This window comes from Bos taurus, chromosome 13, assembly GCF_002263795.3.
Source record: "Bos taurus isolate L1 Dominette 01449 registration number 42190680 breed Hereford chromosome 13, ARS-UCD2.0, whole genome shotgun sequence".
Classification (NCBI taxonomy): Eukaryota; Metazoa; Chordata; class Mammalia; order Artiodactyla; family Bovidae; genus Bos; species Bos taurus.
In genome coordinates, this window is record NC_037340.1 from 67,119,528 (window position 1) to 67,142,175 (window position 22,648).

The 22,648-nt window shown below is 47.6% G+C and overlaps 1 protein-coding gene across 1 annotated transcript in view; it reads right to left on the bottom strand.

Annotated features, from left to right (window-relative positions):
* The window catches only part of KIAA1755, a 38,908-nt gene extending 31,439 nt beyond the window's left edge, over nucleotides 1-7,469 (bottom strand). Inside the window, exon 1 of the mRNA XM_003586816.6 lies at nucleotides 6,952-7,469. Coding sequence (XP_003586864.3) covers nucleotides 6,952-6,954 — 3 coding nt within the window. The 5' untranslated portion in view covers nucleotides 6,955-7,469. The remainder of the gene's footprint in view (nucleotides 1-6,951) is intronic.
* Nucleotides 7,470-22,648: the final 15,179 nt, after the last annotated feature.

A 22,648-nucleotide genomic window follows, 5' to 3' on the forward strand; every position in this document is an offset into this window, starting at 1 on the left:
CTTGCTCAGATGACTATTCTGGACATAGAAGGAGATAAGGGATGTAGGAAGTCATAAGAAAAGTAAAAGTTGTTGCTGTTGTTGTTACTGTTATTAATTGTTATTTATTTTTACTCATTCTGTCGAACAAAGCTCAAGTCCTGGCCTCTATATGAAGACATCTGGTCCCTTCCCGAATCCACAAGGGTCCCCCCCATACTAACAACAGTTTCCAGGCACCTACTGTGAACCACACTCTCTACTCACACTGCTTGGCCACACACAACCATCCTAGGGGCAAAATAGGAACATCCCATTTTGCAGATAAAGAAACTGAGGTTGATCTGGCCCAAGGTCACAGAGAAGGGGAGAAAAAGCCAGGATCCAACCCAGGTCTGGGAGGGTCAAATCCACCCTCTGCCTTATCACTGGGAGTCTGCCTTGGGGCCCCCAACAGCCACCAGACTTGGGGGCACCCTTCCCAGCTGTCTTGCCCTGTTTCGAGTGGGACCTAAAGACTCTGTTTACCTCTCACGGTCAGAGGCTTGTAGCCTGGGAGGCCTTGGCTTTTACACATTGGCTCAGCTGGCCGCACACTCTAACCATATATGGAGCAGCCAGTAAAAAGGAAGAATGTTCTAAGTTAACATGATTCTGAGCTCTTGGCCAGAGCACTACCTGCTACAGGCCTGAACCCCAGGGGCTCATAAGCTGTCCAAGTATTGGGGGAAGCACACAGTGACGGGGCCCAGGCAGCTGCAGAGAGGAAAATTGGCCATTCTCCACTCAAAATCAACCGAGCAGCCCAGCCTGGGACCACAGGAACCCAAACACCGTCGGCTAGACATGGGCCCCTCAAAATGATTTCCGTGAAACTTAATCAACATGTTTCCATTCCTCCCCTGTGAGCACAGCCTGGCTGCACCTTTAACTGCTCCTCGACAGAATCTGAGGCAGGAGACAGCCTGAAGCTGAGAAAGAAGAGGGTGTCACCGCCCAGAGCCTGTCTGTAGCCCTCCAGCCCCCTCCCCTGTGACCAAGTGCCAGAGATGGAAACACCAATGGGCCTGGCCGGATCGGCCCGCAAGGCTGGCACCTGTACAATGCTCACAGACCTTCTGGAATGACCCATGGTACCTTGTATGATGCCAAAGGACAGAGAAGAGTGTCTGTTCCCGGCAGTCTTGTCTGGGCATAAGACGAGCGGGGAGTATGGGTGTTTGTAAATTTCTGATCAATGTCTTTGCAAAGAGCCTCTATTATTATTGTAATCTTAAGTCTTATCTTTATCAAGTAAGCAAACAGAAAGTGCACGGGCTTCCCTGGTGGCTCTGACAGTAAAGAATCTGCCCACGATGAAGGAGATCTGGGTTCGATTCCTCAGTTGGGAGGATCCCCTGAAGAAGGGAATGGCAACCCACTCCAGTATGCTTGTCTGGAGAATTCCATGGACAAAGGAGCCTGCTGGGTCGCAAAGAGTCGGAAATGACTGAACAGCTAACACAACATAAAAGGCACAGGTTGATGCATTTTTAACTCTGTACATACCCCTGGAACCACTACCCGAATCGAAAGGTCAAGATTTCCACGCCCCTCCCTGCAAGAAAGAGGTCCCCACCCAGACCACTCTCCTATTCCAGCGGTAAGTATTCTTGTGACTATTAGAATTTTTTTAAAGAAAAATTCCCATGCAGTGTGGTCTCCACTGTGTAAAAATGTGTGTAAGCTGAGAGGCCATCAAATAAAGTGTTAACTGTAGTTACCCCTGAGGGCTGTGAGGGGCAGGGGCTTGTAAGTCGCAGTTTTAATTTTCCTCCTCAGTCGCTGGATTTTCCGAACACTCTGTAACTAGCCTGTAGAGATTTTATAATTGGGGGGCGGGGATATAAAAGTGTGATTGTGTGTGTGTGTTTCTAAGTCTGGTTCCCTTTTTAAATGGTCTCACCAGCTGTGGTTAGCTGGGCCGTTTGAGAGGTGGGCTGAGCTCTTAAAGGTCCAGCTTTACGCATTTGCTCCGACAGGCACAGTAAATTTTAGCATCACCTAGTATCGGCACCTCCAAGCTTGGGAAAAGAGAGGGTGGAGGAAAGCTGAGGTAAGCAGTATCCTCAGGCTACGACCTTCAACCCCTACTCCCCTCTGTGGCAGAAATGCCAAGGGAAGATGAGATTCCACCGTTGACTCACCGAGTCATCTTGGCTTCAGTTTCCCCATCTGTAAAATGGAAGCATTGGGCTTATCTATCTCCAAGGCCATTCCAAGTGGGGCCTTTCTAGAATTCAAGGTATAATCAGATCCAGGAAGGATTGGACCTGGCATGTGGTTTCCCAATGGGGTCAGTTAGCCCACAGGTAGTGAGAAAGTTCACAAAGGGCTGTCTCATCCATTTTCCTACTCAGGTCCAGGGAAGGTCTAAACCAGCAGCCACAGATGCAAATGCCTACAGAGGCCTGAGAGTTGACATGGAAGACGGAATTGGTCTCTGTGTGAGAAAATAACCCCTCTAGCCCTTTGGCGAGTGACCCCTTATGGTGGGCCTCAGAATCAGGGAAGCCGTAGGGAGCTGTGGCTCCTGGGGCACATGCCCCATTTCATCAGCTCCAGCCCAGTGCTGCCTTTGCCCAGCATTGCCAGATCCACTGACATTTTAGTAAAACCTCCCAATATTTTAAAGTTTGGCCAAACCGAATACATCTATGAGCCTGATGCAGCCTGGTGGGTATCAAGCTGTGACCACCAGGCTCAACTACCTGGGACCCACCCCTTGAACTCCTCCAGGCAGGAAAATCTAACCAGTGTTCTGTTGCTCTGGGTGCCAGGAAGTTATTGCTCACATCCATCTAAAGCTTCTCCTGCTTTGAATCCTTTTTAGTTTTGTGTGGGTGGAAGTATGAGTGAGAATTGGCTCCTTATTAAAAAAAAAAAAAAACTTTCAGAAACTGGAAAAACAACTCAGATGCAGTGAACTAAAAAGCAAGTGGGAGTCAGCAGGCCCACGTTCAAGTCTAGCTTTGTTGTGTATCATCTGTGTGATCTTGAGCAATTTGGTTCACCTCTCTGGGCCTTAGTTCTGTGTTTGTTCCTTTCCCTCCTGGCCCTTTTGTCTCTGCCCTGGGGTTCATCTCCCACCCAAACCACATAAGGTTAATAACTATTATAACTAGGGCTTCTTCCTACTGAGCAAGTCTTCTGTGGCATGTCTTATGCTAAAAAATTTCCATACATTCTTTTATCTCATCTTCTCAACATTCTATGGGATGGGTATATTTATTCCCATTTTACAGATTAAGAAACTGAGCCCAAGTCAATGGTAGAGCCAGCATATGAACCTGCCCACATAACTACCAGTTCTTCTGCCTCTTCCCCAGGCTCCCTGCCACCTGTCTAGGCTCCCCTTTGGCCATGATGGTCTTTCTAACACACAGACTCAACTGTACCTTCCACTGTTCAACTATCTTGAGAAGCTCCCCAATGCCTGAGCAGCTCATCCTGGCATTGAGTGAGTGAAGTAGCTCAGTTATGTCCGACTCTTTGCAACCCCGTGGACTGTAGCCTACCAGACTCCTCCCTCCATGGGATTCTCCAGGCAAGAATACTGGAGTGGGTTGCCATTTCCTTTTCCAAGCCTGGCATTAGTGGCCCATTAATCTCCCCAGAATCCCCTTCCTATGTCTAATACACAATACACCCTAGCTCAGGGCTTCCCAATGACCCATGTATCTCATTCATGAGTTTTTCTTACTGTTCACCTAGCCTAATTTATTGTTTAATATCCATTATTTATGGGGTTGGCCAAAAAGTTTGTTTGGGTTTTCCCAAACATTTTGGCCAGCCCAATACTTCCTATTCATCTTTCTGTCAATTCATTCTCAACTTGAATTTATTTGTATTTATTATCATGTGTTCCTGCTTCTTGCCTGGAGAATCCCAGCAACAGGGGAGCCTGGTGGGCTGCCGTCTATGGGGTCGCACAGAGTCGGACACAACTGAAGTGACTTAGCAGCAGCAGCAACACTCATTAAGATGAAAAGCTGTAAAATGAGAAATGCTCATCTAAGTGCCATCGAAGTCTCCCCTTCCAGGACCCTTTGTGGAGTCCCCACTTTGGGAAGCACATCCTGAACTCCCACAAGCTCCTCCCCAGACTGGGTGAGCTCTTCCTTCAGAGCCCTACTCCACTTGCATTTTTTTTGGGGGGGGGGGCTGCTGGTGGAAATCTTAGTTCCTTGACCAACGATTGAACCCAGGGCACTGAAAGCCCTGAGTACTAACCACTGGACCACCAAAGAACTCCCCCGACCCGTAACTTTAATTTTTTCATGATATATGTGCTTCCAGGCAAAGTGATGGACTCAACTGCTCATCATTCAGCACAGAATTCCCAGGGAGTGGTCTGCCTTCCCCATTGACTGCAAGCCCCCCAGGCAGGGACCAGGGCTGACTCATCTCCAGGCCCTGATCCTTACACAGGGCCTGGCACACAGTAGGTGCTTTGGAGGACCACCCACCATTGCAAAGATAGGTACTTCGCAATGTTGAGTGAATTGAATTGGACTCAACCAGCATTTTTCAAAGCATGGGGTGGGATCACAGGTGGCCCATGGGATGATCTGGGGGGACATGAACTTGATGTGAAATCACAGTAAGAAAGTTATTCTAATTCTCTCCCAGTCCTCTTTATGAGACCAAAGAGAAAGCTCAGTGCCAATATACCTGGAACACCTCTCAGACACTTAGCTACTACTTCTTTTAAGAGAAAGAAAATAGTCCTAGGCTTAGAATCATCTACATCCAACTTGATCCAGCCACAATTTTCTAATATATATTCACTTTCATTGCATTTATTTGTTCAGTTACTTTCTATTAATGACAATGAATACTGATTTTTCATGGGCATAAGATTTCCTATTTAAATATATTTTTAAACTTACAAAGTAGTTGATTTCAATAAAATATTAAGTAAATAATAAGTAGTACATTTTGTAATTTCTTTACACCTTATCCAGTAAGTAGTTATGCAAAAATTATTATAATGATATGGAAATTTAAGAAATGTGGGACCAGGTAAGCCCTAAGCCCCTGTCATAAGATTCTGTGACCTTGGGCTGCCCAGAACACTAAATGGCCATTAATCAAATCACCCCACAAACATTACAGCTGTGATGGGTGCCAGGATGTAGAGATACATAGCATGCTAGAGTGAAAGGCAGAAGATTCGGGAAAGACTTTCCTGAGGAGGTGACATCGGGTGGAGACACACAGGATGAATAGGAATTCATTTAGAGGAAGGTGTTCCACCTGGAAGGAGCAGTTGTGCAAAGGCCCCGTGGCAGAAGAGAGCACGAAACATGAAAACTCGAAACCAAAGTCAGAGCGGCTGGAGTACGCTGACTCCAGAAAAGATGGGCAAGTGGCAACCTTTAATATTTAAAGACAGAGATAAGCGGAAAATCCATCCCTCACTCCCATTCAGGAAAGAATTGTTCACCCTTTGAGAGGAGCCACTCAGTGTCTGAGCCTTGATCTGAGGTGTCTGCGGCCCAGCAGGGCATCTGGATTCTAAAACAAATAACTGCATTAAGTCTGAAGCCAGAAAAAATGGCTTTGGGGTGGCCAAGACCATCCAGTGCAAGTTCAGAATTCAGGGTGTCCTAATTGCCACTTCCTGATAGAGTGACCCTTAGGCAGTCACTTAAGTTCCCAGAGCTTTGGGTCTCCATCTGTGGGGTGGAGATACAGCAGGTTTACTGTTGGAGGAGGTGTGAGTTACATGATCTCCTGTATGTAAATTGCCCAGCTCAGAGACTTGCCTGTGGTGAGAGGTGAAGATCTGTTAACTTATGATGACTATTGCCAAACAGCTCCAAGAGCGACGTGTGTGTACACCTGCCCTGTGGTACGTGGATTTAGGAGTCTGGTTTTACAGTATGTCTGTGGTGTATATGCAGGTGATTATGCTCATATTCTAGCAACCTGGGGGAGCAGGCATACAAGGCTCGGGTTCAAGAGGGCATGTGTGTTCAGCGGTGTGAGAATGTTTGCATGCTCTGTGTGTGTATGTGTGAACCTGTCTGTATAGAAGTCTGCATGTGCACAAATTCAACTGACACAGATTCAACCTCATTCATCACAGGGATTAAAGTTGTGACCTGTCCCTGGAGCCCTTTTCCAAATCCCCACCACTTCTGTGAACCAGCCCGGGGCTCCTGGCTGAAACTGGGCTGAGATTCCTTGAAAACAAGCTTTTCTTTCATTCTGTTTCCAGATATTGGCACAAACACACACACACAGCACCCCAGCCTTCTCAAGGTGCCAGCTCCGAAAGACATGGCATGGGGGGTATAACCCTCCCTTCTCTCTCTCCCACTCCCCTAGGCCTACCTCCCCACCCAGTTCCCATGGGAGCACTTCCTCTTGGACCAATGAGTAGACCTGACTTTGTTTCTTTGAGTCGAAAGCAGCAACACCACGCCAAGCCTGGGTGAACAAGTCCCTCCTCTCCCCTTGGTACCCTAACCCACCTTGCCCTGTGGTGCCCAACTGGGCTAAGAGGGGACTTGAACCCTTTCCCCATCCAAACACAGTGACAACAATGCACATATCTGACCCTCAGCCTCAGGTCTGAAATGTAACACCACCCCAAGTTTGTCCAGGGTTCAGAGCTAGGTTTCAGCTCTGGTCTGTGCAATGGGATGGTGCAGTATCAGAGTTTACCAAACATCCAATCTTAATGCATCCACTTCACACAAGGACAGAAGCAGGTCCAGAGAGGAGGGAAGGAAGCCATCGCCAGAGATGGGTTTCTGCATCCTCCACCCCACCCCTGCTGGTTGGGGCAGTTAAGCACAGACCTCTGGCCAGGAACTGAAGGTGGTCTCAACGTAAAAGGAATCTGCCTTGGACATCCCTCTCTAGGGCTGTGCCCATCAACAGGGGACAGAGCAAGGTGGTCCAGGCCTTGGCAGGAGTTACCATGGTGACGGGGTACAAGCTTCGGCGGCGGCGGCTGCTCCTCTCCCGGGTAACTCTCAGAGGGTCCGGTCCGCGCGTCGGTGCCTCAGTCTGTCGGATGCAGCCTCAGACCCTCCGCCTAGCCCTGGATCGGGCGGGGTGGGCTGGCCCCCGGACGCCGCCGACCCCGCCTCATCTGCGAGGGGAGCCGGGGATTCGGGCAGAGAGACAGAGTGGGTGCAGGAGAGACGCACGGTGATTGAGACTGGAGACAGAGACAGAAGGGGAGAGCCGCGGGCGGAGAGGGCCGGGCCACCACCGAGGGCGGCCGCAGGGGCGGGACGGGCGGGGCGGGGGCTGCTCCCCGCGTGGGACCCGGCGGCCGACGGCGGCCCCTCGGAGCCGGCGCCTTGCCCCCGCCCCGCCCGCCGCCGCCTGTGATGAGAACCAGACGCCCCCCTCCCGGCCCAGGGCCGCGGGCTGCCAAGGGGAATTTGATCTGGCCCTGTTCCTCACTCCTCCCGCCGCCGAGCTCCTGCCTCAGTCATCTTGCACCCCGCCCACCCCAGGAAGCGCCCATTGTACAGACTGACAGAACGAGGCTCTGGCGCTGTCCTGATGCTCGGTGAAGTGAACCTCGTCTACTTGCCAGCTGGGGGATTCCAGCAAGTCAGGAACTCTCGCAAATCAGTTTCCTCATCTGTAAGATGGGGATGATGATGGTGGTAGTGATGATAATGGTGACAATGGTGACGATAGTACCTACCTCTTAGATTTGGTGGCAAGAATTATGTCCCAAGGCCTTTCCCCTGTGAAGCCCACCCATGCTTCACCAGGACCACCCAACTCAAGGCTTAGAGGAGATGGCGGTTGTGAGTACTAGTCTTATTTCTCTCAAATAGTGACCGGTTTTGTGACTGTGGCCAAACAACTGTTCCCAGCTAAGCTTCAGTTTTGGAGGGAGACTGGGAAACTAGATGATAGCTAGTTATTCTTGTTGGGTGACTCTGGGATTCATCCAGTCCTTTATCAAACATTGTACCATGCACTGAGCCATAACAAGACAGAGCCCCTGTCCTTGGGTAATGTACAATCTAGTGCGAAAGACAGGCGTAAAACACAAAAAAGTAATACCTGAGTGTGTGAACTGCTAAGAAGGAAACAGACAAACGTTAATGCTGGGCACAGTAGGGGGATCAGCCTAGAGCTGGTGGTTTAGGAAGGGGGAGAGAAGCCTAGATCTGAAAGAGGGGAAGAAATTAGGTGAAGAGTAGAGATGGAGTGGGAGAATCAGAGTTCCAGGCAAAAGGAACAGCATGTACAAAGGCCCTGAGGTAATACTAAGCTTAAAGAAGTTGGGACTAAGCAAAGAAATGAAAACGGACAAGTATAGTAGTAAGGGTTTAAGTTCAAAGTCCAAGCATCATTCACAGCCCATCTCCCAACCCACATAAGTCAACCAGTCTTTTTGCAGAAAGTATCCAAGCTAGGAGCCATCTCATCTTGTTTGTATAACTTTTACAAGTCCCTTTACATCCCTGGACTTCTGTTTGTTCGTTGTTAATTCAGGACTAAGAATCCCCTATTTCTAATAGCTCCAGCCCGGGGGATCTCTTGATGGTATGTATTCAGCAGTCAAATCCTCTCCAACCCGAAGAAGCCGGTCTGGATGGTTTTGGTATCATTACTCCAGACTCGAGCTTTGGAGAGAACAGACTTGTTGATATCAGGTGGCAGGATCCTGCTGGAAGTTGAGGGGATCGTAGGCTGGAGGTTCTAGAGTTCCAGCTTTGCAGGGAAACAGAATTGACATGACATCTAGTGTTCAGGATTTGCAGGCAATGGAGACTGATTGTGAGTTAGGCAAAAAAATGAAGGATTAGTGGAGTATGGGGTGCTCACAGAATCAGTGAGAAGGCCAGAGTCCATCCTCTGAAACATACAAGGTAAGTGGGATGGTCCTGGCAGGAATGAGTTGTAAACTCTTGATGACCGATGGAATTACATCAACACAGACAAACACGATGTAAATTCTATTATTGTCCTCATTTTACAGGTGAAAAAAACCTGAGATAATGAGAAGTTATGCAGTTTGTTCAAAGTTGGATAGGAGTTAACTGAGGAAACCAAAATTGGACGTACTCAATTATGTCCAATTTTTTGTGACCCCATGGACTGTAGACCACCAGGCTCCTCTGTCCATGGGATTTTCCAGGCAAGAATACTGGAATAAGTAGCCATTTCCTACTGCAGGGGATCTTCTCGACCCAGGGATCAAACCTGTGTCTCTTGCATCTCTTGCATTTGTAGGTGGATTCTTTACCACTGCCCTACTTGGGAAACCAAAATTGGACAAGGCTGTCCATTTCTAGGAATAATGGTATAAACTAGCTCCTTTTTGCTACCACAATGAATCCCAAACTGTGTATCTCTCCCTGACAGTTTTGTGTATCTCCCCTTGACTTAAAAGAGAGATTCTCATTGGGCCATGTGCCCAAGGTCCCACCAACCCCGAACATCTCAGATCAATGGGTCACCCAAAAGAAAATTAAGTTGCATACAAAGGGTGGGAAGGGATCTGAAATGGCATATAAACCACAAGTACGCTCTTTATAAAGTCCATTGCTTGGCTCCACTGACATCCTTGGCCACTTTATTCCCATCCCATATTCTTCCAAAAATACTTTCTATTTTATGGTTCAATTCCACATGCAACCGTAAATGTACACACACATACCCATACAGCCTTGGCCTCATGTTGTGTGTGACCTCAAGCAAGTTCACCTTCCTGTGCCTCAGCTTTATCCTCTGTAAGCCAGAGAGAATAATATTTACTTCCTCACAGAGCTGTGGTGGGGATTAAATAAGTTAATGAGTGTAAGGTGCTTTGCACTGTCTCTGGTACATGGCAGAATTAATATATTTCAACACTAAAATGGTGTTGTTTATGTTAGGGACCAATGGTTGTGAAATCAACCTCTAAATACACGGGCTTAAATGCTCCATTGGATTTGGTTCATCTCCCAGGAACTTTCCAGAGGATTTTCCAAGAACTGTTCAAGTATTCATTTCCTCTCTTTTTGGTAAATGAATAACTGAATCTTGCTCCAATTGCTCCACTAAATTTGGAGAAATAACAAAATCCATCACCATTCTTACACACAGTGGAGTAGAGTGAACCGGGGAGGAATGTGCAAATGGGATCTGCTCTGATGTGCTGTGCAGCCTTGCACAGATTGAGGCCACAGTATCCACAGCATAAAGCACAGGTTATAATCTTTTCCTCATGAGACTTTGGTGAGAATCCAATGAGCTAATGCATTGAGAGGACTTCACACAGTGCTTGGCATGCAATAGGTCTCCAGCAAATGGCAGCTCTATCTATGTTTCTGAGATTCCCAGGGCCAGGTGCCAGGACATCTCATCAGGGAGCAGTCTCACTTGCCTAATTTTTTTTTTTAAAGTCATGGGATTCAGAATTTATTTATTCAGTAAATATTTATTTGTTCCTACTATCAGCAGAAGTACTTGGCACACGTGCATATATTCACCCGCTTCCTACCCACCACAAACATCATGAATCAATCATGGAACTTCCTGCTGAACCTAGAAGCAGCCTCAGAATTCTCTTCAACACAGATCCAGGTTGTTGCTTCCAACAACCTGGTAACTGCTTCCAATCAATATAAGCTGGCACTAGAGATGAAGCTTATTTACTACCTGTGGTCCCTCATGTATAAGGAAGATTGACACTGGAGAAGACAGACTCTGGATGCAGAAGGCCTGGGTTTGAATCTTGCCCCCTATACATCTTATTAAAACAAGTAGGGGACTTACCTGTGCAGTGAATAAGAATCCACCTGCCAATGCAGACGACATGGGTTCAATCCCTGGTCCAGGAAGATTCCACACGCCACGGAGCAACTAAGCTCATGCGCTACAACTACTGAGCCCATGCTCTAGAGACTGCAAGCCGCAGCTCCTGAATCCCATGCACCCTAGAGCCCCTGCTCCACAGCAAGAGAAGCCACCACAATGAGAAGCCCATGCACCGCAACCAAGAGGAGCCCGCACTCGCCACAACTAGAGAAAGACTAAGGGCAGCAATGAAGACCCAGCACAGCCAGAAAATGTTTTAAAAATCAATTAATTAGAATTAAGTTTAAAAATTATTTAAAAAATAAAATGAGTATGTATTGAGGCATTGTACCAGCCATGGAGTGTGCCCCTTACATCTCCCTTCAAGTGAGAGCCTGTTGCAGGAAGTTCCATGAGCCCTGGATGACTCAGGACACTGCTTGTGGTCAAGGCCACGTGCCTACCTGGGCAGCCCCTGGCCAAGCACACTGTGCACAAGGGCTCACCCCTTCTGCCTGATGTGGGACTCTTCTCTAAACAGTTCCCATGCCAGAGCTCCCCACTGGGCTGGGTGAGACTTCCTCAGTGCTATGCCACAGACTGAAATTCTTTCTGCCCAGCCCTCCTTTCCTCCTCGTTTCCTTTTGTAGTTGTCGGACCTGCGGTACAGTCCTCATCTCTCCTGGCTCCCTCTTCCCTTTATCCTTACAGGCATCACCCCCAGTGAATCTCTTGCACTTCTAACTCTGTCTTTGGTTTCTGTTTCTCAGAGGCTGCAACTAACACAGCACTGAACTGTAAAAGCCTGGGTTGAAAAGGAGTGGTTTGCTCCTCTTCTCTGGTGGTGTCTGTAGGAGGGTGGCACAGAAATGCTTGTGAGGGCTGGGGGCCAAGAGTGACTCGGAACAGGGAGGCTGAAGGGCACACAGAACATCACCCCCGGCCTCTCCAGGATGAAATTGACCTGACCCATCAAAGACTCTTGATTGTAAATGACAGAAGTTCAACTCAACCTGGCTTAAGTGAGAAAAGGGACTTTAGAATCTTAAAAGCGAGAACTAGTGCCAGAGGTCTGTCATCATTCTCCAGGTGGCTTCCCTCCCATGGCCAGGGAAGAAGGTCTCCAGGAACTTCAGGGTTACATGGTCTCAGCAGCAGTCCTAGTACAATGACAACATTTTCCCCCTGCCTCTATATGCCACTAACTCTAAGGAAGACCCTGATTGGCCTTGCTTAGGTCACGTGTCTATTCCTGAGCCAATCACTATGGCCAGAGTAATAAGGCTATTCTGATTGGCCAGAACAGATTCTATGCTCACCCCTCAGTGGGAACACATGAGGACAGGTCTACCAGGACTGCATGGAGTGGGGAGAACTTCTCAAAGAAACCAGAAGGAGGGAGATGGAAACACAGGTTAAGTCAACAAAAGCTTTGATGATCATTGCCCACTTCATAAACACTAGGAAGAAAAAAGACATTGTTTTCTCCCTCAATGACCTTCTCTTCTTACAGGGGGGAAATATGATGTTTAACTGAACTCTCTGATACCAGGTCTTGGGATCAGAGCGGAGGACTCCTGTGGACACACAGGTACCCCAGACACTGTCCCACCTTCTCCTAGGATGCCCACAATCTGGTGGCAGGGACAGGGAAAGAAATCTATGAGAACAAAATGTCTCAGTGGCCCTGAGACTTAAAACTTCACTTGTTTAATTGTCCTAATTTACAGCAGGGAGATCCACCCTGAGAGGGGTTGACTCACGCAGTGTCACACTGCCCAGCCAGGACAACTACCATGTCTGCTCTTAAAACTTCTTCATGGAGACTTGCCTGGTGGTCCAGTGGTTAAGAATCTGCCTGCAATGCTGGGGATGCAGGTTCAATCCCTGGTCAGGGAGCTAAAATCCACATGCCACAGAGCAACTAAGTCTGCAAGCCGTGCACCACAACAAAAGATCCTGCACGCCGCAACTAAGACCTGAAGCAGCCAAATCAATCAGTCAGTTAATCAATATTAAAAAAAAAAAACAAAACTGCTTCATGGTAGGGGAGCCCATGATATATGAGTAAGGGCCCTGGGTTCAAGTTCCTGCCTTTCCACTACGTCCCTGCAGTGTCATGAGGGTTTGTCTAAATTCTCTGAACCTCAGTTTTTCTCAACTGTACAATGGAACCGATAACTTCTGCTTTGGCTCCCTTCTCTGACTGCTATGAGGCAACACCCATGTGCATTTGTCATGTCCTGCAGGGGATAGCGGTTCTGAGATGCACTGATTGATCACCCGCTCTATTCCAGGGACAATGTGTGTGCTGGGGTGGCAGGGTGAACACAACAGGCAGTCCCTGCCCTTGTGTAGCTCATAGTATGGTAAGAGATCACATCTTAGTAATGAATGCACCACACAGGTGCAGGTATGGTTGTTCAAAGGAAACAGGAATCCATATCAAAGGAACCCAGTGGATTTTAGGTCTGGGAGGGCTGCCCTGAAGGCTTAAGCTGAGATCTGACAAGAGAGGAAGGATGAACTAGTGAAAGAAGTCAGGGAGGAGCATTACAGTCAGCGGGAACAGCACATGCAAAAGTCCTGTGGCAGGAGAGTGGATTGGAGGCACATTAGAGACAGAGTGAAGGGGCTGGGACTCGACCAGAAGTGGGAGAGGTGGGCAAGGTCTGCAAGTCACAGAGAATGGGAATTGTCTCTTAGAGCCATGAAAAGCCATGGAGGGAATTACAGAGGGAGTAATGTGATCAGATTTTTTCCCAAGATTTTCCTAGCTACAGGATGGAGGATACAGCAAAAAGAAGGCAGGGGTTGCAGGGAGACCCACCAGCAAGGAGGCTGCAGAGAGCTGGAGAGGAGTCTAGCTTCAGGGGCAGTGGAAACCAGCAGCCAAGGTCCCAGGGGAACCTGGGGCTGGAGACCCTAAGGTGGGGACACTAAGGACCTTCCTGCTTCCCTCAGTGCATCCCTTAGCCCCCTGCCCCTCCCTTTCCCTCCTAGTCCAGCCCTCCCTCTCGTGTTATTGTAGGACTGACTCCACAGATGACTCATCTAGGAGTTGGGTTTCTTGTTCCAGCCATCTCCCCTTCCCCGGCTACTTGGAGCTTCTCGGGGCCTGCAGACCTCACCCCTCACCATCTGGGGAGGCAGCCAAGAGCCCGCCAGCTGCAGGGAGGTCCAAGGAGGAAGGAGCTGGGCCTCTGCCAGCCTCAGGCACGACCCACGCCTTCCTGCCTCTGTGGTTTTGCTCATCCTCTTGCCCTCACCAGGGGATCCCCTTTCTGCAAGTCCTGTTCATCCTCCCAGGACCACCTCCTCTGGGGAGCCCTGCCCAGTAGCCCCAGGTGATCTTCCCCCTTCTGCTCAGCAGCACCTGTCTTTTCACTCAACCCTCAGGAGCTTACTCTCTGGTGAAAGAAGCAAAAAAGTTCTATAATGGAGCTGTGAATGAAAATATACTAGAAGCCTACAGGAGAGAACCAGTAACACCCACTAGAGGTGGAGTCCAGGAGGTTTCCCGGAGGAGGGACACTGGCACCTGGGTTGTGAAGGAGGAATAGGAGTTCAATGTAGGGAGAAAGTTGAGAAGGTACTCCAGGCCAAGAAAATGGGGTGTGCAGGGGCTGATTGCAGGTCATTTCTTTAATGTGTGAGAGGGGCCCCGTGCATGTAGGAGTTTGTGAAATGAATAAATGAACGTTTGAGAAGAACCCTGAGAAATTCAGTGTGGCTGCAAACTAGCGGCATATGGACCAAACCAGACAGACAGAAAGTTTCTTAAACAACAACTGAATTTGTTGTCAATGTCTAAAAAGAACGAGGCTTTACATAAGCCTCTGAAGCTGGCCAGAAACCTCTCCCTTCATCAAGGGTAGCCAGCTCTCCCGAGTCCCCATTTGGTTCACTTGTTCACGCTATTTCCTGGACCCTGGGATGACTGAGTTTGCACTCATGTCCAGATGACACTCTTTTCAAGGTTCTAGGCCGTGAGTTGCTCACAAGGCCCGGTGTGTAACAGGTGCTCAGTTAATGTTCATTGGCTAGGTGGATGGATAGCATGGTGATTCTAAAACATACTCACAAATTTCTTGACACTCCTCCCTTCCCAAAGTGGAGCCCCTTTCAGTGTGTGCTGGGTCTAGACTCACCTGGAAAGAATCAAATGTAGAGGAAGTTATATGTGTGACTTCTGAGACTAGCTCATAAAAGACATTGTAGCTTCCACCTTGACATCCATAGGTAGAGAGGGAGATTTCCTTCAGAAGGCGAGTCGAGATCAGATCTGAACTAGAAAACCAAAAAAGTTTGTAATACAGGAGTACCATGGTCAGCTCTGGGCTTCCCAGGCGACACCAGTGGTAAACAACTGGAACCCACCTGCCAACGCAGGAGACCTGGGTTTGATCCCTGGCTCGGGAACATCCCCTGGAGGAGAGCGTGGCAATCCACTCCTGTATTTTGCCTGGAGAATTCCATGGACAGAGGAGCCTGGCGGGCTACAGTCCATAGAGTCGCAAAGAGTCGGACATGACTGAAATGACTTAGCACGCACATGGTCACCTCTAAGTTTCAGGCATGTCCACAGGCAGTCAGGTAGGAGAGGACAGAGTGGAAGAGCCTTAAGTCTGAGAGATAAGTAAGAGGCTGTGTCAAGCATTCTAGGGGGATTAGGTGCCCTGTGTCTCCAATCCAGTGTCCTCAAAGAGCAGTCCTGGCCCAGTCCTTCGCACCCTGAGGTCCTGCCTTCATCGTTCCTCAGCCCCAGCTGGCCCTCTGAGCTGTGGAGGAGGTCAAGACTTCAGCATTTCTCAGAGGCCAAGTCATCCTCCTCACTCAGAGTCTTCTTTGTGTTGAGGAAGCAGTTGCTGCCTTGCCCAGTGTGGGGCTGAGGGGAGGAGGGTCAGTGGCCTCGGGGAACCAGAGATGGGGGGTAAGGAGCTGCGATTCTCTGTGGAGATCCCACTGGCCCCCAGGCATGATGGGAGCCACAGCCACCAACCAAACTTGTGGTTGGGACAACCCTGAAGTCCAGTCTACCGAGGTTGTTTGAAATGGCCCAGCACTTCTGGGGAAATGTATATACAGAGGGAACTAAATTTTAATGCAGATCAGACTGCCCTGAAGTGCCATTTCTTATCCATCAATTAGGGGAAAGTTCAAAAGCTTGACGACACATGCTGATAGCCTTGGAGCCCACAGGCATCCTTACACATCATTGGTGGGAATTCAGTAATATCTAGAAGAATGACATAGGCTGTACCCTCTGACTCAGGATTCCTCTAGGCTTTATCGTAAAGACATAATTACACAAATATTTAAAAATCTCCATACAGATCATTCATTGTTATTTGTAATAACAAAATGAACTTTATTTCTATATAATGAATGTCTGGGGCCTCCCAGATGGTGCAGTGGTAATGAATCCATCTGCCAATTCGTAAGAACCCAGGGGTCAATCTGGGTTCAGGAAGATGCCCTAGAGTAGGAAATGGCAACCCGTTTCAGTATTCTTGCCTAGAAAATTCCATGGACAGAGGATCCTGACGGGCTACCGTCCATGGGGTCACAAAAAGTCAGACACAGCTGGGCACACACGCACAGACATGCAATGATTGTTATGCTGCCATAAAAGCTAGGAGGAAGAACTTGATGAACCTGCGTGGAGTGATTTAAAACATACATTGTTAAACAAAATGTAGAGGATTGTGCATAGTATGCTACCTTTCATGTAAGAAAAATTTTTAATTATTTATTCTACATACACTTATTTATTTGATTATGCAAAAGAAACCGAAGAAGGATAAATCAGAAACTTATTAAAAACAGTTTCTCATAAGGAACTGGCAGTAATGCAGTAGAGAAGAAAAAGATAGGAGTAAGATTTCTCTCGGAGAAGGCAATGGCACCCCACTCCAGTACTCTTGCCTGGAAAATCCCATGGACGGAGGAGCCTGGTAGGCTGCAGTCCATGGGGTCGCTAAGAGTTCGGACACGACTGAGCGACTTCAATTTCATTTTTCGCTTTCATGCATTGGAGAAGGAAATGGCAACCCACTTCAGTGTTCTTGCCTGGAGAATCCCAGGGACGGGGGAACCTGATGGGCTGCCGTCTATGGGGTCGCACAGAGTCGGACACGACTGAAGTGACTTAGCAGCAGCAGCAAGATTTCTCTGAGTATATTTTTATACAGTTTTGACTTTTTAACCATGTAAACATTTTACATTTTCAAAAATAATATAAATTAAAAGATGAAAACCTAAATCCTAAACTTGAAAACAAAGGGGGGAAATGAGCTTAATTGCATGTCAAGTTTATAATATAACCACACAAAGAAAACAATTAATTTAAGTAAGTTTGGCCACAGGACTCTGACTCCTAGCCTCTTAATAGGATATATTCTAAGAATAAAGAGAACCACAAAGAAGTCTTGAACTTGAATTAACCACACTTGGCAAAAGTACTGGTGCTGTAATTCTGAAACTACTATTTCTGTTGTCTGATTGAATAAATAAATAAATACATTAATGACTTGGGAACCTGGGTTCTCACTACGGGAAATGAAAATTAAAAACATAGCACAGAAGAAGGATCTGCAGCTATGAGTTCAGCTGGAGACATCAGTGTGAGCTCATGCTTCACACATAAACACACACATACACACACACATATATTCTCTAGCTCTGCCCATTGAGTAGGCTAAGGAACCATAACAACCCCATAGAATTAGCACATCTAGTACCCAGATCTTGGTCCCTAAATACCATTCCCCAGTAAAAGAGACTCACATCCCTAGAGAAATGGCTGATTCCTGCATTGTTCAGAGAAAGTGCGAGGTGAACCTGAAATGTCTCGTGTCAGGAAGAAAGAAAGCCCTCAAAGAATGGTGAAGTCAAGTGAAAGGAGCCAACTTAAAGGGAATTCAACTAGTCAGAGTTCAGACAATTTGATGATCAAAAGAAGAATGGTGCAGGTTTCTCACTATTGGAATGAGAAGTTACAGACCAGCAAGGGACTAGAATGATCCAGGTGGTAATAGTTCAGAGCTGGAGACAGTATGAACTCATACTTAGCTTAATATAGATACAGATATAGATAGTTGGTAGATTGATAGATATAGATAGAAATCTTTATGGATATGTGTATACATAGAAGTTAGCCTATACACATGTATTTCCTTGCTCCATCAGCTGAGAGGGTTTGAAGCAAAAACACCCCAGTAGCAATGAGCACACCTCATATCCACATCTTGGTTTCTAATGCCATTCTCCAATAAAAGAACCAGGGCTGTTTGGAGAAATGGATTCTTCCAGGACTGGGATAGGAATACACAAGATAAGCCCGGATTGTGTTGCAGTGCCAGCAAGTAAGTGAAAGTGAAAGTTATTCACACAGTCATGTCCAACTCTTTGCAAGTCCATGGACTTCAGTCTGTCCGGCTCCTCTGTCCATGGAATTCTCCAGGCAAGAGTACTGGAGTGGGTTGCCATTTCCTTCCCCATGGGATCTTCCCGACCTGGGAACTGAACCTGGGTCTTCTGTATTTCAGGCAAATTCTTTACCGACTGAGCCACTAAGGAACCCCCAGCAAGTAAGGAAGCACTAAAAAAAAAAAATTTTTTTTTTTTTAGTGCGGCAGGTAAGGAAGCACTAAAATAAAAATCCACAATGATGGCAGCATGTCAAAGGGACACAGAATCCAACTGAAAGAGCTTTTAAAGACCAAAGCTGGAATAATTTGAGCAAGCAAGAAAATAAAGCATTATATTTATATAAATAAATAAGTGGGAGAGAATAGATAAATATTCTTGCAGAATAATTCCAAATAATTTATGTAGATACGTCACCTTCAAGGAGATAGAGCATAGTTTCTCACTAAAGTGTCCCTGGAGAAGGAAATGGCAGTCCACTCCAGTGTTCTTGCCCGGAAAATTCCATGGACAGAGGAACCTCGTGGGCTACAGTCTATGGGGTCGCAAAGGGTTGGACACGACTGTATGACTAACTTTTACTTTCTCACCAAAGTGTGGGCTGCACATAGTGATTTTGTTTTAAAGAGCTCAGTATGGAAAGGAAAAAAAAGAGTAACTTTACATGGAGAAACCTGGAAAACACTACCTCAGCCAATTGATCAAGGTCAACATCAACAGTGATAAACCCTCTTGGGAGTAAATGCTCTTGATACATACAAGGATAAGGTAATGAAGTTAAGTTACCAACTGTCTTAGGCACACTGCACTCTACTCCCACTTACTTTGCAAAGATGCCCAGAGAGTCCAATAGTTTTCCACAAGGCCACACAGCGTGTCCATGGCAGAATCAAGATTCAAACCCACTATCCTGACTGTTAGCCCAGGGATCTACCCCTAAATTCCAGAGTGCTAGAAATGGGAAGCACCTAAAAGGTCTGTTTACAGTATTATCACAGCTGCTACCATCGAACACTCATTTCATAGAGAGGGTAAGTGGGGCTCGAAGGGTTGGTTGAATTTCTTCCACATCACCTTGGAATGTCAGAATTGCGAAAAAATAGGAAATGGGCTTCCCCAAGTCATGTATGCCCTCAACATCCGCAGCTTTAGCCTGATTGATCTTCATCCCTGGAATTCTCAGCACTAAAATATTTCTGTCCCCCAGATTCTAGTTCCTTCTCCCTCTTTTCTCAAGAGAATGGCCCCTTCCCCTCTGTGGCCCCACTTTAAGGCTCTAGGGCCACCCAAGGACACCCAGGGACTTCTTGGGGTGAAAAGGCCTGAGCAGCAAGAAAAAACTGGGCAGACGGAGCTGTGGCCATGGGGCTGGGGTCACACTGCGGCCTTTCCCCACCAGCCAGCCAAGAACTAAGCTCCTAATGAAAGGGCTAAATTGTGCTGTGCAGCTGTGCTTGTCCCCGCTGCCCTCCTTTCAATCTGCAGCCCTGATAGGGGATGGGGGAAGTCAGTGGGGGGGAAGGTCGCTTTCTTCCTGCATGCGCTCCACCCCCCAGCCCCAGGGGATCCCCCAGGACTGTCCTCCAAGGGCCACCAAGTGCCACTTTCCCCTTCTGGTTTCTCTTTAAGGCAGAATCTTAGGTCTGCACAGTGAGCAGGGGACCTAGCCATGGTGTCCAGCTGTCGGTACATCAGAATGACCCAAAGGGGTGCATTACATGCAAACTGTCTCTTCTTCTCCAGAATCAGAACCTCCAAGGCTGGGCCTGGAAACTGTATATTTTCATAAGCACAGCTGGTTGTGAGACACCTGGTTACACAGATTGAGAAAAACTGGGGTCCACAGAGAGCTGTGGACTTGCTCAGAGTCACAGAGCAATTTTTATGGCTAGACCCAAGCCAACTCATTCATTCATTCAGTCATAAAAGCATTCACTCAGCACTGACTCTATCAGGCTATATGTTAAGGATTTACCAGAAAGGTTTGCTAACAAGATGCTCACAATAAGCAAATGAGCAATAAACAGGTCCTTCAAAAGCACAGTGATAAATCTGACCACTGAGACATCCAAGATACTGCAGGAGCCCTGCAAAGGCTACTTAACCAGGCAATGGGGCAGTAATCAGGAAAGGCTGCCTGAAGGAGGTGATAACCCAAGCAGACTCTTCAAGGAAGAGTCTACGGAATATCAACGTTAGCAGAGGAAGGGCCCTCCAGGAAGGTAGATCAGCTTGAGCAAAGGCTTGGAGGTGATAAACAGCATGATGTGAAGTAGCGTTAGTTGCTCAGTCGCATCCGACTCTTTGTGACCCCATGGACTGTAGCCTGCCAGGCTCTTCTGTCCACGGAATTCTCCAAACAAGAATACTGGAGTGGGTTGCCATTTCTTTCTCCAGTGATGTGTATGGGCAGCCAAAAGCAGCTCAGTGTTGCTGAAGCCCCAAATCTGAGGCGGGAGGAATTAGAAATTTCACTCACTGGTTATATCTATTAAGTGCTTACTGTATGCTGGACCTTTTTCAGGTGCTGGGTTTGGGCGGAGATAACAAAGCAAACAAAATCCTTGCCTTCCTGGGCCTCACGTTCTAGTAGGAAGGAGAGAAAAACACAAACTGGTAAGCAAACAAGCATATAACATGCATAAGGTGATAAATGCTGAGAAGGAATAGAAAGCAAGGTGAGAGGCTGGGGGTGCCTAGTTCGTGAGAGGCAGATAAGAAGTCCTCTTAAAGAAAAACAGTCATTAGTGGAGATTTAAAAGAAGCAAGGCAGTGAGTCATAAAGAATTTGAGTGGAACATGTCCTAGGAAGAGGGAATAGCAAGTGCAAAGGTCCTGAGGCTCAAGTGAGATGGAGAAAAGCTGGCAGGGACCAAGTCAAGGAGGAACTTATGCAGCATGCTAAGAATTTTGTTTTTCTTCTATATGTAAAAGTGTAAATCAGCAAAAGATTTAAGCAGAGGAAGGAGCTTAAATGTAGATTTTTTTTTTAAATTTATATTTGGCTATGTTGGGTCTTCACTGCTGCATGCTGGCTTTCTCTAGTTTCCAAGAACGAGGGCTACTCTCCAGTTGTGGTGTGCAGACTTCTCATTCAGTTGATTTCTCATTGCAGAGCATGGGTTCCAGGCATATAGAGTCAGTATGGGGGAGCAGCACGTGGGCTCTAGAGCACATGTGGGGTTTAGACTGCAGGTTCAGCAGCTATGGGGCACGGGCTAAGTTACCTTACAGCGTGTGGTATCTTGCCTAAACAGGGATCGAACCTGTGTCTCCTGCATTGGCAGGCAACTTCTCAACCACTGGACCACCAGGGAGTCCTTAATGTATATTTTAAAGGTCCTCCTGACTGCCATTTAGACAACAGAGCAGACAGCAAGGAAAATCACTGAGGAGGCTGCTATGGTGGTCCAGGTGGGAGGAGATGGTGGCCGGGGTGGGGCGAGGGTGGTAGTGGTGAGGTGGAGGAGAAAAAAAAAAATGCTAAACTTACTCTCCAGAAGCAGCATCCACAAGGCTGGACTGGTTGCTATTGGTGGGACACAGGGTCATCTCTTAGAGGCATCCTTGGACCTGGATGCACAGGACTGGGGGAAAGTACACTTAGCTTTTAACTCCCGAGCCTGGGGTTCCTGTGGGATGCCCCTGTCCAAAAGGATGACGATCTGGGGCTCCAGAGATATCTGAGATGGGGTCTGAGATGAGGGGGGCAGGGAGTTGATAGCATAATGAAGGGCTGCAGAGAGGCTGGACCCATTGGTCATTTGAGCTGGTTCATGATCATTGAGAGGGAAGGACTCTACATAAAAACACAGGAGACTCAAGTTCGATCCCTGGGTCAGGAAGATGCCCTGGAGAAGGAAATGGCAACCCACTCCAGTATTCTTATCTGGAAAATCCCATGGACAGAGGAGCCTGGCGGGCTACAGTCCATGGGGTCACAAAGAGTCGGACACAACTGAGCGACTAACACTTTTAACACCGTTCAGCTCATAACATCACCTTATGAAACCTAGTGAGAGAGACAGACGATAAACAAATAAGCATATGCTGCCTTAGAAGGTGAGGTGTGTGAGGGAGAGAGACTCGCAGGACTAGAGGATGAGAGGTCAAAGCTGTGGGGTCTCACACAGAGGAGGAAAGGTTCCTGGGGCTGAGAGGGGAGGGGTGGCTTGAGGGCAGGAAGTGGGAGTCTGGGCCAAGGAGACAATCAGGCCTTTGAGGAGGTTTGGCTGAAGAAGGCGTGGAGGGTGACAGCTGGAGGGAGGCCTGGGATCAAAGGGAAGTTTTATCTAATCTTTATGAGGAAGAATTTTGTGAGCTGAGAAGACTCAAAAAAAAATTCAAGGAAGAGGGCAGATCCCAGGTGGAGAGCTGGGACTTTTCTGGGAACTTTGAGGAAGGAGGGATGGGTCGAAGAGGCGGGGTA